A 13,757-nucleotide genomic window follows, 5' to 3' on the forward strand; every position below is an offset into this window, starting at 1 on the left:
ACAAGGGAATATATCGAAACGAGATTGCAATTATTGGAACAACACTGGTTAGTTTGAAGAAAATCACCAGAATGTTATATTGGGATGCGAAAATAACGAATATAGCTATTAAACAAAGGATACAATAACAAACGTTACATCGCGAACAGCATTCTGGCCAGGCTGGTGGGCCAAAGGGCTTTATCTTCAGAGTCATCCAACGGTGTTAAACAAATACTCGATACGACAAATGATTGCTTGCACGCTTTATCTAACCTTGGTATACCTGTATCGACATGGGACATCCTGATTATATATCTCATCACAATAAAATTGGATAATGAATCCCAGAAACAATGGGAACAAAAACTAAGCGAACAGGCTGATCGATTGCCTACACTAAGCGAGTTCCAATCATTCCTGGAATCAAGATATCGAGCACTCGAGTTTTTAGAACCAAACCAAAGAAGAGAGTTTAGAGGCAAAGATGCAGCGGATAAACCGAAGGTGTTCAGCGTGACGACGTCTGTATCCTGCCCATTCTGTTCGGGACATCACTTGCTTTATCAATGCAAGAAATTTGTACAAGAAGCCATCGGGAATCGCCGGGAGTTCATCCAGAAGAGAAAACTGTGTTTCAATTGCTTCGGAGCTAACCATTCGGTAACACAGTGCAAACGACGCACGGCTTGTCGGTGCTGTGGCCAACGTCATCACTCGCTGCTGCACCAGGAAGGCGGCACTCACAATCCGACCCTGGCGGGTCCTAGTCAGCCCACTAATCAACAGCGGGAGCCAGCACAAGAACCGCAGGCAGCGGATCACGTGGAGCGTGTTGTCAGCCATTTTTCTAACAGTGAAATGAGATCAAGTAGTCAAGTAATGTTAGCTAGCGCATTAGTTTATGTATCCAACAAGGGTATGTATCACACACTTAGGGCATTGTTGGATCAGGGCTCTCAAGCCTCGTTTATTAGTGAACACGCAGTTCAACTTTTGCAGCTTTGAAGGTTGCCAGTTCTAAGTACCATATCTGGTTTAGGAGGAGAAAATCTAGTATTTCAGTAAAACATATGGTTCAATTTAAAGTACAGTCCACATATAACTCTTTTAGCTATCCCGTTCAAGCCTATGTTTTAAACTGCCTAACATCCACTCTTCCTTCACAGAAAATTCAATTACAGGATTGGCCGGAATTGTTGCAATTGCAGATGGCTGATCCAGGATATGGTACACCAAGCAATATAGATCTTCTACTGGGCGCTGATGTGTATGGTCAGGTTTTGTCAGAAGGCATATTGAGAAATCCACCTGGAACCTTGACAGCTCAAAATACACAGCTGGGATGGATCCTGTCGGGACGAGTTTAAGTTAGTGGGGATACTCCTTACATTATTAGCGCACATACCCATGACAACTCAATCAATGATTTGCTGCGTCAGTTCTGGGAGATTGAAACTGACTAGCATCATCCACTTTTATCCAAGGAAGAAGAATCCTGTGAAAGATACTTTGAATCCACTACAACTAGGGACAGTTTGGGTCGTTATGTTGTAGGTCTTCCTTTTCGCGACAACAATCCACTTGCTCAAGAAGAAACTTGAAAATAATCCATTCTTGAAGCAAGAATAATCCAAGGTAATAAATGTAGCCACCTGGCTATGAATCATATAGAAGTAATTAATGACAAACAAGAAGCTGCTAAGCCAGGATGCGTTTATCTACCTCATCATGCAGTTGGTTGTTCGCGAGGACAAAAGTACAACGAAGGTCGGCGTTGTTTTCGACGCTTCGTGTAAGGGTACCAGCGGCAAGTCATTGAACAATGATTTATTGGTAGGTCCAAGGCTTCAACCAGAGTTACGACACATAATTATGAAATGGCGTACTTATCCTATATGTTTCGCAGCGGACATAGTTAAGATGTATCGAATGGTCAAGGTCGTACCAGAGTATACTGACTTCCAGATAATGTCACAAGGGTACTATCAAATGTAAGAAATCTAAAATTGTAAGACCAGTCTCCAAACTTTGCCTATCGCTTTTTAACATTACTTACCTGAATAACTGTAGATATTTCATGCAATGTATGTAACTTAAATGTATCTTTGGATGCATCAGCTATTAAGTATTTTGTTATTGTTTAGTTGTAAGTAAGTACGAACTGTTTAAAAGCAACCCTTGACTGAACTTTGTCGTTATTATGGTTTCTTTAATGTGTAAGTTTATATTTAGTTCATGTTGAGCAGTTCTTTATTGATTACGATTAGGTTAAAATGTTACGGTTTCATGGAGATGTTAATTGTACATGTAAAATTTGATGGCCTCATTGTTGGCTATGAACTTTTGTAGTTCATGGTGGGCGGAATGTTCACCCTGTTTTTTCCAACTCCTAAAACCGTCACTAGAGAGCGCTGTAATACGCAAATCCGTTGTCATGATACCCTTGTCATAAGTGACACGTTTTCCTAGATTATTGATTTTTTACTTTAATATACAAGTTTTTCTAATCCAAGTTTATTTTAATAATCATCCCTCGGAAAGTCGATCAATTACTACTTCCTACATATGCTGCCGCAACAATTTCTAGAAAGTTAATTTTGCGTTTATTCATTATAAAGGCATTGTTTAAATTATTTAATATGAACAATGTCGCGATATCAATTACTGCGAAACCAAATTCCTTTAATCACTCCCATTTTGTTTGATTATCTGAGATAGTAATAGCCACATTTATTATTTTTTCGACATGTATTAACTTGACAATAAACTTTTAAAAAAATATATATGTTCTCTATTTATTCGGATAGAGTTCGGAGTAGAGTTCATCCGTACTACCTGGAGCCACTACGTTCATCCACAGTGCGTTCCAGAGATCTTTTTTGCCACGTACCATCCGGCTATGGAATGAGCTCCCCTCCACGGTGTTTCCCGAGCGCTATGACATGTCCTTCTTCAAACGAGGCTTGTGGAGAGTATTAAACGGTAGGCAGCGGCTTGACTCTGCCCCTGGCATTGCTGACGTCCATGAGCGACGGTAACCACTCACCATCAGGTGGGCCGTATGCTCGTCTGCATATACGGCAATAAATAAAAAAAAATATTATTTACTTATTTGTCGTCTTTTCATTAATATAATGAGCGTAGGTTTACGTACGTTGGTTTTATGGGCTAGTGAACTTACAGCCGAACTGACGTATTCATTGTTACCGAAGTGCGCAGACATCCCACAACTCGAAGAATGTTGTTCAACTTCAGAAATAAGATTGTGGTCTCATAATATGAAATCAGATTAAAAAACAAGGAGAAAATAAACATCATGCACTCGGAATTAATAAATTTGTTAATATACTTATCAGTTTTCCGTTAGAGCCACATTACTTCAAAATTGCGTCGGAACGCGCGGGCGCGCGGGGCACCGCGTATAGCAACGAAAGCGGTAGTTTCGTCCTGCACGCACGCTTCTTGTATCCGCGTATAGTACCGAAATTAAACATTCGATTTTTTACGCTGATTGATTTGTTAAGTATCGATATTATACTCATTGAAAACATGGTTTAATATGTATTTTGTAGCTTTTTCTCTTTTTTGTGTGAAAATATACATAAAAAGAAATATCTTAGTGTCATAAAAAAAAATCGCAAATTTTCAGTTTCGATACTGTACGTAGGGACAGTCGATATGTATTTAAATGAACTTACATAGGTTGGTGTTATATAACAATATATTATATTTTATAAATTGTGCACTGCAACATGCCTGTCATATCTTTTTCAGAATTTTCCTAGATGAAGAGATCAGGAGATAGCTAGCAACGACCTCCTATTGTGTTTTGTTGTTGTTGATTTTTTAGTTCACGTTGTGGTATCAATGGGCTCCGATAATCACTCAACATCGGGTTGGCTGTAAACTTGTCCTCCAAACTAAATATATAAAAGAAAACACACACACAAACACAAATCTGCTTAAGTTTTTCATAACTCGTAGAAACAATTTTCCGCTTTTCACATTTCCCGTTACAGGGGGGTACGATTCATCCTCACTAAAAAAACCATTCGCTTCGCACTGAAAAGGTTGATGAAAACTAAATTTACATTCTTTTTTATTATAATAATAATGTTTTTATTGCAAGTAACCATGACTCATACAAATTGTTAGTAAGACTTACACCTATGTTAGTAGTTACATTTACATCACAATGAATGACTGTCGTAACATCCCATGGGAGTTATTATGTAGTTAATTTATTAAAAAGATGTATTCGGTGGTTAAGATTAACATAACCCAAATATAACTTTGTATGCTCATTTTCTATTAATTTAATTTAGAATATTTTATAAAATTTGTTCCTGAATCAAATCAACTTTGCACTTATTTAAAACTGGTTATGGTTATACAGTTTTGACTAACAACAGCAGTGGTTGATTTTCAGATCGTTAATAATGCTATTACAAGAATCATAGAGAAAAAAGGCAACGTCACTAAGACTAACAATGTTTTTACTTTAAGGAAACACAGAAAGCTCTCTCCTTTCCAACGCTAGCTGGCTCTGAAAAATGTAATTTATAATTAACGGTTATCACAGTACATTGTAATGAATTAATTATATAACAGAAGTTGCTAATGAAAAGTCGACTAAGCTCAGCGACTGTTAATGGACCCATTTTCCGGGAATGTTAAAATTTTTTAGGGAGCTCATAATTTTTATTTGCCCACGTTGTGGTTTTTTCGATTATTTTTTGTTAATATCAAATGGACGATATAAAAGACAATTAATTAATTTAATTACCTTTAGTTAAATTGAAACCTTGACAAAATGCAGAAGTTTAAGGAAAGCGGTCTCTAGCACTAGACCGGGAAAACGTTAAGAAGAAGAAGAAGAATTTCCTATGACTAGTTTCTTGGAAGAGAAGTTAGACAATTTACCGTAGTAAAATTTATAATAAAACTGTTATTTCAATCCTTTAAAATCCTCACTATATGCATTGTCAACAATAAGTTGACATTTCGGAAAAGATGAGTAATTAAACAAATTCTTTCTAATTACTTTGTTGATAACCAAGGAAATTTGGATTAAATTACTTTACATAATATGAGAGTTATCATACGTAAGTGCGATTCAGAGGTTTGTTTTGTCACTTACCGTCCCGCTTTGGGATGAATTTCTCTCACGGTGATTCCAGAGCGTTATGACACGTCCTTCTTGAAGCTTCAGAGGTTTGAGGAGAATTCGGAGCGCTTTCGCTATATCCCTGAAGCTATACCCCTAGAATCCATGAAGGAGGATGACCACACATTATCACAGATTTTTTTTTATTGCTTAGATGGGTGGACGAGCTCACAGCACACAGGTGTAACCACTTAACACCAGGGTGCTATGTGGTTACTGGAGCCCATAGACATCTACAATGTAAATGCGCCACCCACCTTGAGATATAAGTTCTAAGGTCTCAGTATAGTTACAGATGAGCTCTACGAAAAACAAAAAAATAAGTTAATAACTTATTTAAACTTTCAGGTTAAGCCGTTTCAGAATATATAGCAAATACGAATTGAAAATTAAATAAATCACGTGTATAAGTAAAAAATATTAATAACTAGCTGTATTTATGTTTCCATGTCACGTTGAATTAGAAATTTCGGCTGTATCGTGAAATTAAAATGAACTTTAGCTCATGATATTCAAAACATTTTTTTATTCTCCCGTGAAGAAGTTAGATGGGTGGATGAGCACACGCCCCACCTGATGTTAAGTGGTAACCGGAGCCCATAAACATTTACAACGTAAATGCCGCCACCTACTTTGAGATAATAGTTGTAAGGTCTCAGTTTTTACATACAGTACAACGGCTGCCCCGCCCTTCCAACCGAAATGCATTATTGCTTCACGGCAGAAATAGGAGGGTTGTGGTACTTATCTGTGCGGATTCATAAGGCATCCTACCACTAGTAAAAATAATTGCTGTTTATTTTATTTTATTTAATTAATTTACTAATTTAATAAAATTTATTTTATTTTATTAACTTAGTTATTGTTTGTAATTTGATTGAAGGATTACTGGTGGCCCGGAGGCCATTCCAGTTTCACCAGGACAGGTGGGCGAGCAAAGGCTCAGCCAGAAGGGGTGGGATTTGCTAACAGCTACCCGAGTGCCTCCGAAGAAGACCTAACAACTTAATTGCAGCTGCTTCGCGAATGAATCTGCTACCGGATCGGAATCGCGACCCGCTGAGAAGATACGGCGAGAAACTCAGCGAGCTGATGAGTTAGGTTGCGCGTCGACCTCTTTGTCGAGTTCGACGAGTACGGTTACCGGGGCCCTAAGCCTGCTCCTAGTGTTAGAGCTTAAGGCATCTAATGTAAAGGTTATTGGATCTGATGAATCCGTAAGGACGTGCCTAGGGCGTCGACGGTGACTGACTCCTGCGTGATCAGGATAAATAAGCATTGTCTAAAGCAGTCTTTCCCAAAGTGGGCGATAGCGCCCCCTCGTGGGCGCTGCAGGCCTAAAGGGTAAGGCGGTAAGAGACCCAAAAAAATGGGGGCGTTGTGTAGAGACTTGGGAAGCGATTTGTAACTTCATCTAAGAGGACTCTTAGACACCGACTGGGCTCTCGCTACAGTGGTTTTTAAGTAGGGGAAAAAATGGAGGCGCTAAAAAATAATTTATTCTCAAAGTGGACAGTAGACAAAATAAGTTTGAGAGCCCCTGGTCTAAAGGATGACGTGTTCTTGTATTGAGCGTATGTGACTAGGAGTATTCGAATCCAAGAGTCAGGTACCAATTCGCCAAATGAAATACGTATTTAATACATACACGCGAATCACTTCCACGATTAAGGAATAACATCGTGTAATAAACATCAAATTAGCATAAATTATAATTAGCGTAATTACTGATGGTAAGTCGCCTTGTGAGCGCGTACGGGTAAATGCCCTCACATTGCTTATTTCTGCGACGAAGCAGTGATGCGTTCAGACTGAAGATTTGAACAATATTTGATAATTATGACTCAGATCGTATGTCTCAAGGTGCGTGGCGGCATTTATTTAGTGACGAGCAGCCCGCTCCGGCTCCGCTCGGGTCTTTAACAAAAATTTCAACGATATTTGACGTTGTTTTATTTTTTTCAATAAAAGAACATTTATTGTTTCTTTTTTTTTCTTTTTTATTGCTTAGATGGGTGGACGAGCTCACAGCCCACCTGGTGTTAAGTGGTTACTGGAGCCCATAGATATCCACAACGTAAATGCGCCACCCACCTTGAGATACAAGTTCTAAGGACTCAAGTTCTTCAAAAACGAAAAATTTTTTAGAATGTATAAAAAACACAATAAAGGAAATAATAAGCTTGGTACGGTTAACGTAGGTATGAGTGGACCAGACATGCCAATATTTATTTCGGAAAATCTTACAGCCAAAAAGAAGAGACTTTTTTACCTGTCTAGGGATTTTGCTAAATGTAATGACTATCGCTACTGCTGGGTATCAAACGGAAAAATATTCATTAGGAAAAATGATGGATCCCCACAACACTTAATTAATGAAGAAGCAGATCTTAGAAAATTAAATATAACAATATGACAATTGTATGTCCAATGTTTTTGTAAGATAATTAATCGATTTTTGTTTTTATGCAATGAGGAAATATTGTTACTATTAATTGTTTCGTTACCCTTATTTTCGTTTAACTTACCCTATTTGTTTTGTATTGTTTTTGTTGGATTGATTTATTTAAATAAAGGTACTCAATATTATGACACTTACATTTTACACTCCGCTACAAATCACACACATATAAAAACTAATATTTTCTACTCAAGTAATTTATCATTCAAACAATTGAAGATAATATTTCAAGTACATATACTCAAACCTGCGCTACTATATTTTCGATTGGTAACAAATACTTATATTCTGACCATAGGTGACCCTCGCAAGATGCTAATGTACAACAAATTGTTAACTCTAACTTTCAAATATGGATGACACCACAGGCATGATAAACGATTTAAATTATTTAACTACTTCAAAATCCTACATTTGTGCTCCTGAAGAATGTTGTACATATGTCCAAAATGACATCACAGCGCTTAAAATCTTTCACATGAATATCAGAAGTATGGGTAGTATAGCTAACTTTAACAATTTTCTTATTCTGATAAAACGTCTTAATTTAATGTTTGACATTCTTATTTTGTCCGAATGTTGGCTAAGTAAATGCACAAATGTGCCTAGTATACCTGGTTTTAAATGCTATAAATCCAAATATTTCAATCAAAATGATGGCGTTGTGGCCTATGTGAGACTTGACATTCCAGTCTCAATAGAGGTTTGTAATCGTTTTTACCATCGCACCTCCCGCCACCGGAGTAGAGTTCATCCATACTACCTGGAGCCACTGCGGTCATCCACAGTGCGTTTCCAGAGGTCTTTTTTGCCACGTACCATCCGGCTATGGAATGAGCTCCCCTCCACGGTGTTTCCCGAGCGCTATGACATGTCCTTCTTCAAACGAGGCTTGTGGAGAGTATTAAGCGGTAGGCAGCGGCTTGGCTCTGCCCCTGGCATTGCTGAAGTCCATGGGCGACGGTAACCACTCACCATCAGGTGGGCCGTATGCTCGTCTGCCTACAAGGGCAATAAAAAAAAAAAAATAATAATATCATAAATGCAAGCTGTATTCTAGTCAAATTGAGTACAAGTGTCGCTGTTCTAGCAGTGTATCGTTCTCCTTCCATTCATAATATTAACGGGTTTATTAATAGCTTAGACAAAACTTTAACAAAACTCAAATTGTAGCAAACCGACCGGTACGTCACTCTCGCGGCCGTATGCCCGCTCGCTATACATAGTTAGCATCTATGTCGATCTTTTTTAACGGTGTATAATCTATGTTCCGGGCGCTTCCGTTTTGAGTGTGAATAGCGTGCGCCCGCGTCTAAATGTATTTATTGTATAAAAATTGAAAATTGTTTGTGTTAAAGGAAGATTAAAATTCGAAGTTCGATATTGGTGACTAACCCATAGTTTTAAATACCCCTGAGATCTACCCCTCACTATATCTGGCTGCCCAACGTTTCCTAATTTTTTTCTTGCTTGGACTAACAAAATGGCGCGCACGCTTTTGTGAAAAATTTGCTAACTATTGTATGCTGTTGGTGCTTAATTGTAAAGAATGCCTTTAACTAGAAATCAAGATCGCCAGCAACGTCGCAAAGACGACGTTATTCCTGCTGCAGATGCAAATGCCAACGAAAATCACGAGGAGCATGATAGCCCCCATGATCGCCCCCACGCCGAATCACGTAGCAACAATTCTACGTTCAACCTGGATGATGTTTCAGCGTTGATGGCCTCGCTGCAACGTTCGCAGGCCGAAACATTTAAGAACATTATGTCGTACGTGATGGAACAAAGATCGTCGACTCCGGCACCTCCGCCGATGCCCCCAGTGAACGTAGATGGTACCTTGGCGCGTTGCAGAGCTTCTTTCAGCGGTGCACCTGGTGAATCTGTTGAGGCCTTTATAGATGCACTTGAAAGCTATACAGAATGCGTTCAAGTATCTGACGCTAACATCATACGAGGCCTAGCCATGCTATTGTCTGCTGACGCAGCTACGTGGTGGCTAGGATTAAAGCATCACATCTCCACTTGGAACGAAGCCAAAGAAAATTTAATATATGCATATGGCACCCGCCTTCCACCACATAGAATATATTTGGAAATATTTGCTTCCCCGCAGGATAACGAAAACACAGACAAGTTTGTTGCTCGTATTCGTGCGCTTATGGCAAAGCTACCGCGGGATGATATTACTGAAAAAGTACAACTTGATATGATATACGGGTTGCTTCATAATAGAATACGCACAAGATTGCGCCGTGAAGAAATCACATCTTTCAATTCATTATTAAACCATGCTCGGAATATAGAAGATTCGATAGAGGAGACTCAATCGAGACCAGTGTCGTCCACTAGTGGTGTGCGTTCGATCCGTGCCCAGCCGGCCCCGGCTGCGAGTCGGCCTGAACCGTGCGCCGCTCGTGCGAGTGCGCCGGCGCCGCGCGCGCGCTTTCCTAACTCCGCCGCGGCCGTCGTGCCCGGCGCCGCTGTGCCTGTCGCTGTCGCCCAGCCTAGCGTTGCCACGCCTGCCGCTGCTGTGCCAGGTTCTGCAGAGCAATTCGTGACCACGAAGAAACAGCGTCCAGTGTGCTCCTACTGCAAACGGTTTGGACATGCACGGGAACAGTGCCGTAAGTTAAACAACCGAGGTGAGCAAAGTCAATCTAACTTTTCCGAGGGTGTGCAAAATGACAATAATGCGTTTTACAGTGTTCAGTGTAATGTTAATAATTCTAACACAATTAGTTCTAATTTACCTGTTCAGAATGCAATGTATGATATTAAGCAGCATGACAAAAATAATTTTCTGAGTAATTTTGAATGTCAAAATTTTTGTAACCGGGATGCAAATATTAATTATGCTACCATTAACAGAGGCCCTACTCCCAGAAAATCTTATTTTCATGCCAGTAATGATTCTGTGTCAAAGAATATTAACTGTAATTGCACTAGTAATAATGAGATGCCAACCTTTTGTGATTCTCATGTTTTATATAATCAGGATGTTCGGACAAAGTGTAAAAATTTAAATATTTGTTATAACCAGGGAACTAGACCTAAATGTAAGAACTCATTTTTACCTTATGATCAAATAATTGAACCAAATTGTAATAATTTAAAATTTTCAACTAACCATGACTGTGACACAAAAGGCAGTAAGTGTAATTTTGGAAAAATTAACGAATGTGTGGAAATTGATAATTGTTTGAATTTTAATTTTTTGTACATGTGAGGGAAGTGTTGTAGCGTCCGTGTACGACCGTGAGAGTGATGATAGGTATTTGCATTTACGGCCTATTTTCAAAATTCAAGTTCTCGGTAAACATGGTACTGCACTTATAGATACAGCAGCTAAGCATTGTATTGCTGGTCACACGCTGTATGCTCTCCTTCTGCATAAGGGTCACCCTCTTACTCCCTCCACTAGGCGAGTCAAACTTGCTGATGGGCATGTTCGGAATATGGATGTATTGACAACCATATTACCAGTGAGGTTAGAACACATAGTGATTAACATTCCATTTATAATCTTCCCTGATTCTAATAATAACGAAACTTTACTGGGTATTGATTTTATTAATGCTGCCAAAGTTATTATTGATTTTCATCGTCATGAATGGTATTTTAGTGCTGATGCTAAGGTGCATTATAAATTACTTTTTGAACCTATGTCTCGTGGTGTGTGCATAGCTTCTACTAACATGCTTCGGGATGATGAAGGCATGCACTTGCAATCAGCTGAGCGCGAAGCATTATCTGAGTTCCTTATTCGGCATGAAAGTATTTTTACAGCAGAGGGAGGTCCGACACCATTCATAGAACATTGCATAGACACCGGAGATCACCCCCCGATAGCTGTGCCGCCCTATCGCCTTAACCCTTCCAAGAAGGAGACGATGAAGAATGAAATAGAGAAGATGCTGGCAGATGACATCATTGAAGAGTGCGAATCCGCCTGGTGCTCTCCTGCATTGATGATACCGAAGTCCAATGGTAATGTAAGATTCTGCGTGGATTACAGGCGCTTAAATGAAGTAACCAAATCGGATACTTACCCACTCCCACGCATTGATGATCTTCTCCAGAGTACGAAGAAGAATTGTTACATGACCACAATAGACCTTCGTTCTTCATATTGGCAAGTTATGGTCCGAGAAGCAGACAGAGACAAAACAGCTTTTGTCTGCCCCCTAGGCACTTACCGTTTTAAAAGAATGCCGTTCGGCTTGAAGAATGCGCCGGCGACTTTCCAAAGGCTTATTGATCGTCTACGCTCCTGTGCTGCTTTGAAGGATGTTACAGTACTTGCTTATCTAGACGATTTGTTAATTATTTCAGAAGGATTCCAGCAACACCTACAAGATCTGGAAGCTGTTTTTAGACGTTTGTCTGAATTTAAACTTCACTTAAACAGAGAGAAGTGCACTTTTGCCAAAGAAAGGGTCCGTTATCTGGGCCACGTCATCACTCCAGACGGTGTGTCTCCTGACCCTGAGAAGGTCAGTGCTGTCCTTAATATGCTGGAACCATCTAGTCTAAAACATTTAAGAACTTTTCTCCAAACATGCTCTTGGTTCAGGAAGTTTATTCCAAACTTTTCAAAGATAGCAGAACCGCTTACTCGACTGACCAAGAAGAATTACACATGAAGCTGGGGACCTGAACAAACACAGGCATTCAAAGAATTGAAGCGTCTGCTGACCACGGCGCCCGTACTTGTTCAAGCGAATTTTAAACAACCCTTAGTACTGCGTACCGACGCGAGCAACTATGCACTTGGCGCAGTTTTAGCTCAAGGGGAAGGCAAGGACGAAAGGCCTATCGAGTATGCTAGCCGCCTACTCACCGCAGCGGAGCGCAACTACTCTACTACAGAACGGGAAGCGCTTGCTGTAGTCTGGGCCGTGGAGCGTTTCAGACCATACCTCGACGGCCAACCAATTATTATAGGCAGTGACCACCAACCCTTGCGTTGGTTGCTTTCTTTAAAGTCTCCTGCTGGTAGGTTGGTCCGTTGGGCGCTTAAACTCCAAGAATTTGACATCAGATTCGAGTACACCCCAGGAAAAGCTAACGTTGTCGCTGACACGTTAAGTAGACCGATCTGTTCCAACGAAACACAAAATAACTGCGGCATCTGTTCTGTCATTTGCGACCTGCCCACCGAGTCACCTACCCAGTTACGTCAAGACCAGTTGACTGATCCGGAAATACAGAAGATCATCACAGAACTGGAAGGAGTGGATGAACTTGCTGCTAAAAGATGGTCAGAAAGAGGATTTCTCATTAGAAATCCTCCATTGAACAAGGTGTTTTATATCGACTTAATCCGGATTCTGATGCCGAGGCCCCACAATTAGTCATTCCTGCCCATCAAGTGACTGACGTTCTCAAAGAGCTTCACGATGCCCCTACCGCTGGACATGCAGGAATTGACCGGACTTACCAACAAGTCTCACGTCTGTTCTACTTCACAGGAATGAGAAGAATCATAACCGACTATGTAAAGGCATGTATCCATTGTCAACGCTATAAGGCTGCTAATACCAAGCCTCCAGGTCTATTGCAGACGCCGGTGATGAACCAGCGCAACGAGGTCTTGGCAGTTGATCTTTTCGGCCCGTTGCCACCTGGAAAACAGGGGGAGCGTTGGATCTTGCTTATAGAAGATACTGCTACGAGGTGGACAAAACTTTTCCCATTGAAGGAAGCTACTGCTGAGGCGTGTGCACATGTCCTCATAGAGGAGTATTTTATGAGATTTGGTCTTCCACGCCGACTAGTTTCTGATAATGGCGTACAATTTATTTCGGCAGTCATGCGTCAATGCATGTCCATCCTGGGGATAAAGCAAAACCTTATCCCTCTCTATCACCCAGAAGCAAACCCCGCCGAACGTAAAAACAGAGATCTTAAGACTTTGTTAGCACAACTCGTGGAATGTGACCACACTTCCTGGCCAAACATGTTACCAGTGATTCGGTTCGCTCTTAATAACGCTAAATGTCGCACCACAGGTATGTCACCTGCTTACTTGTCATTTGGCAGAGAGATGAGGTCCCCCACAGAAGTCACCCATGACCTTCGTGCTGTTCTAGATAAAGATAACTTTGTTCCCCAAATAACTCCCTATCTCAGGAAATTTGT

At 40.3% G+C, this 13,757-nt stretch overlaps 1 protein-coding gene across 1 annotated transcript; it reads left to right on the forward strand.

Moving 5' to 3' along the window:
* The first annotated feature begins 11,074 nt into the window (after positions 1 to 11,074).
* On the forward strand, positions 11,075 to 12,679 carry LOC149501857 (uncharacterized). The gene is made up of 2 exons (XM_089732137.1): positions 11,075 to 11,603; positions 11,949 to 12,679. The coding sequence occupies exons 1-2, from the start codon at positions 11,279 to 11,281 to the stop codon at positions 12,257 to 12,259; spliced, it is 636 nt and encodes a 211-aa protein (XP_089588263.1). The 5' UTR covers positions 11,075 to 11,278; the 3' UTR covers positions 12,260 to 12,679.
* Positions 12,680 to 13,757: the final 1,078 nt, after the last annotated feature.

Source organism: Bombyx mandarina, chromosome 12 (genome assembly GCF_030267445.1).
Source record: "Bombyx mandarina strain Sakado chromosome 12, ASM3026744v2".
NCBI lineage: Eukaryota > Metazoa > Arthropoda > Insecta > Lepidoptera > Bombycidae > Bombyx > Bombyx mandarina.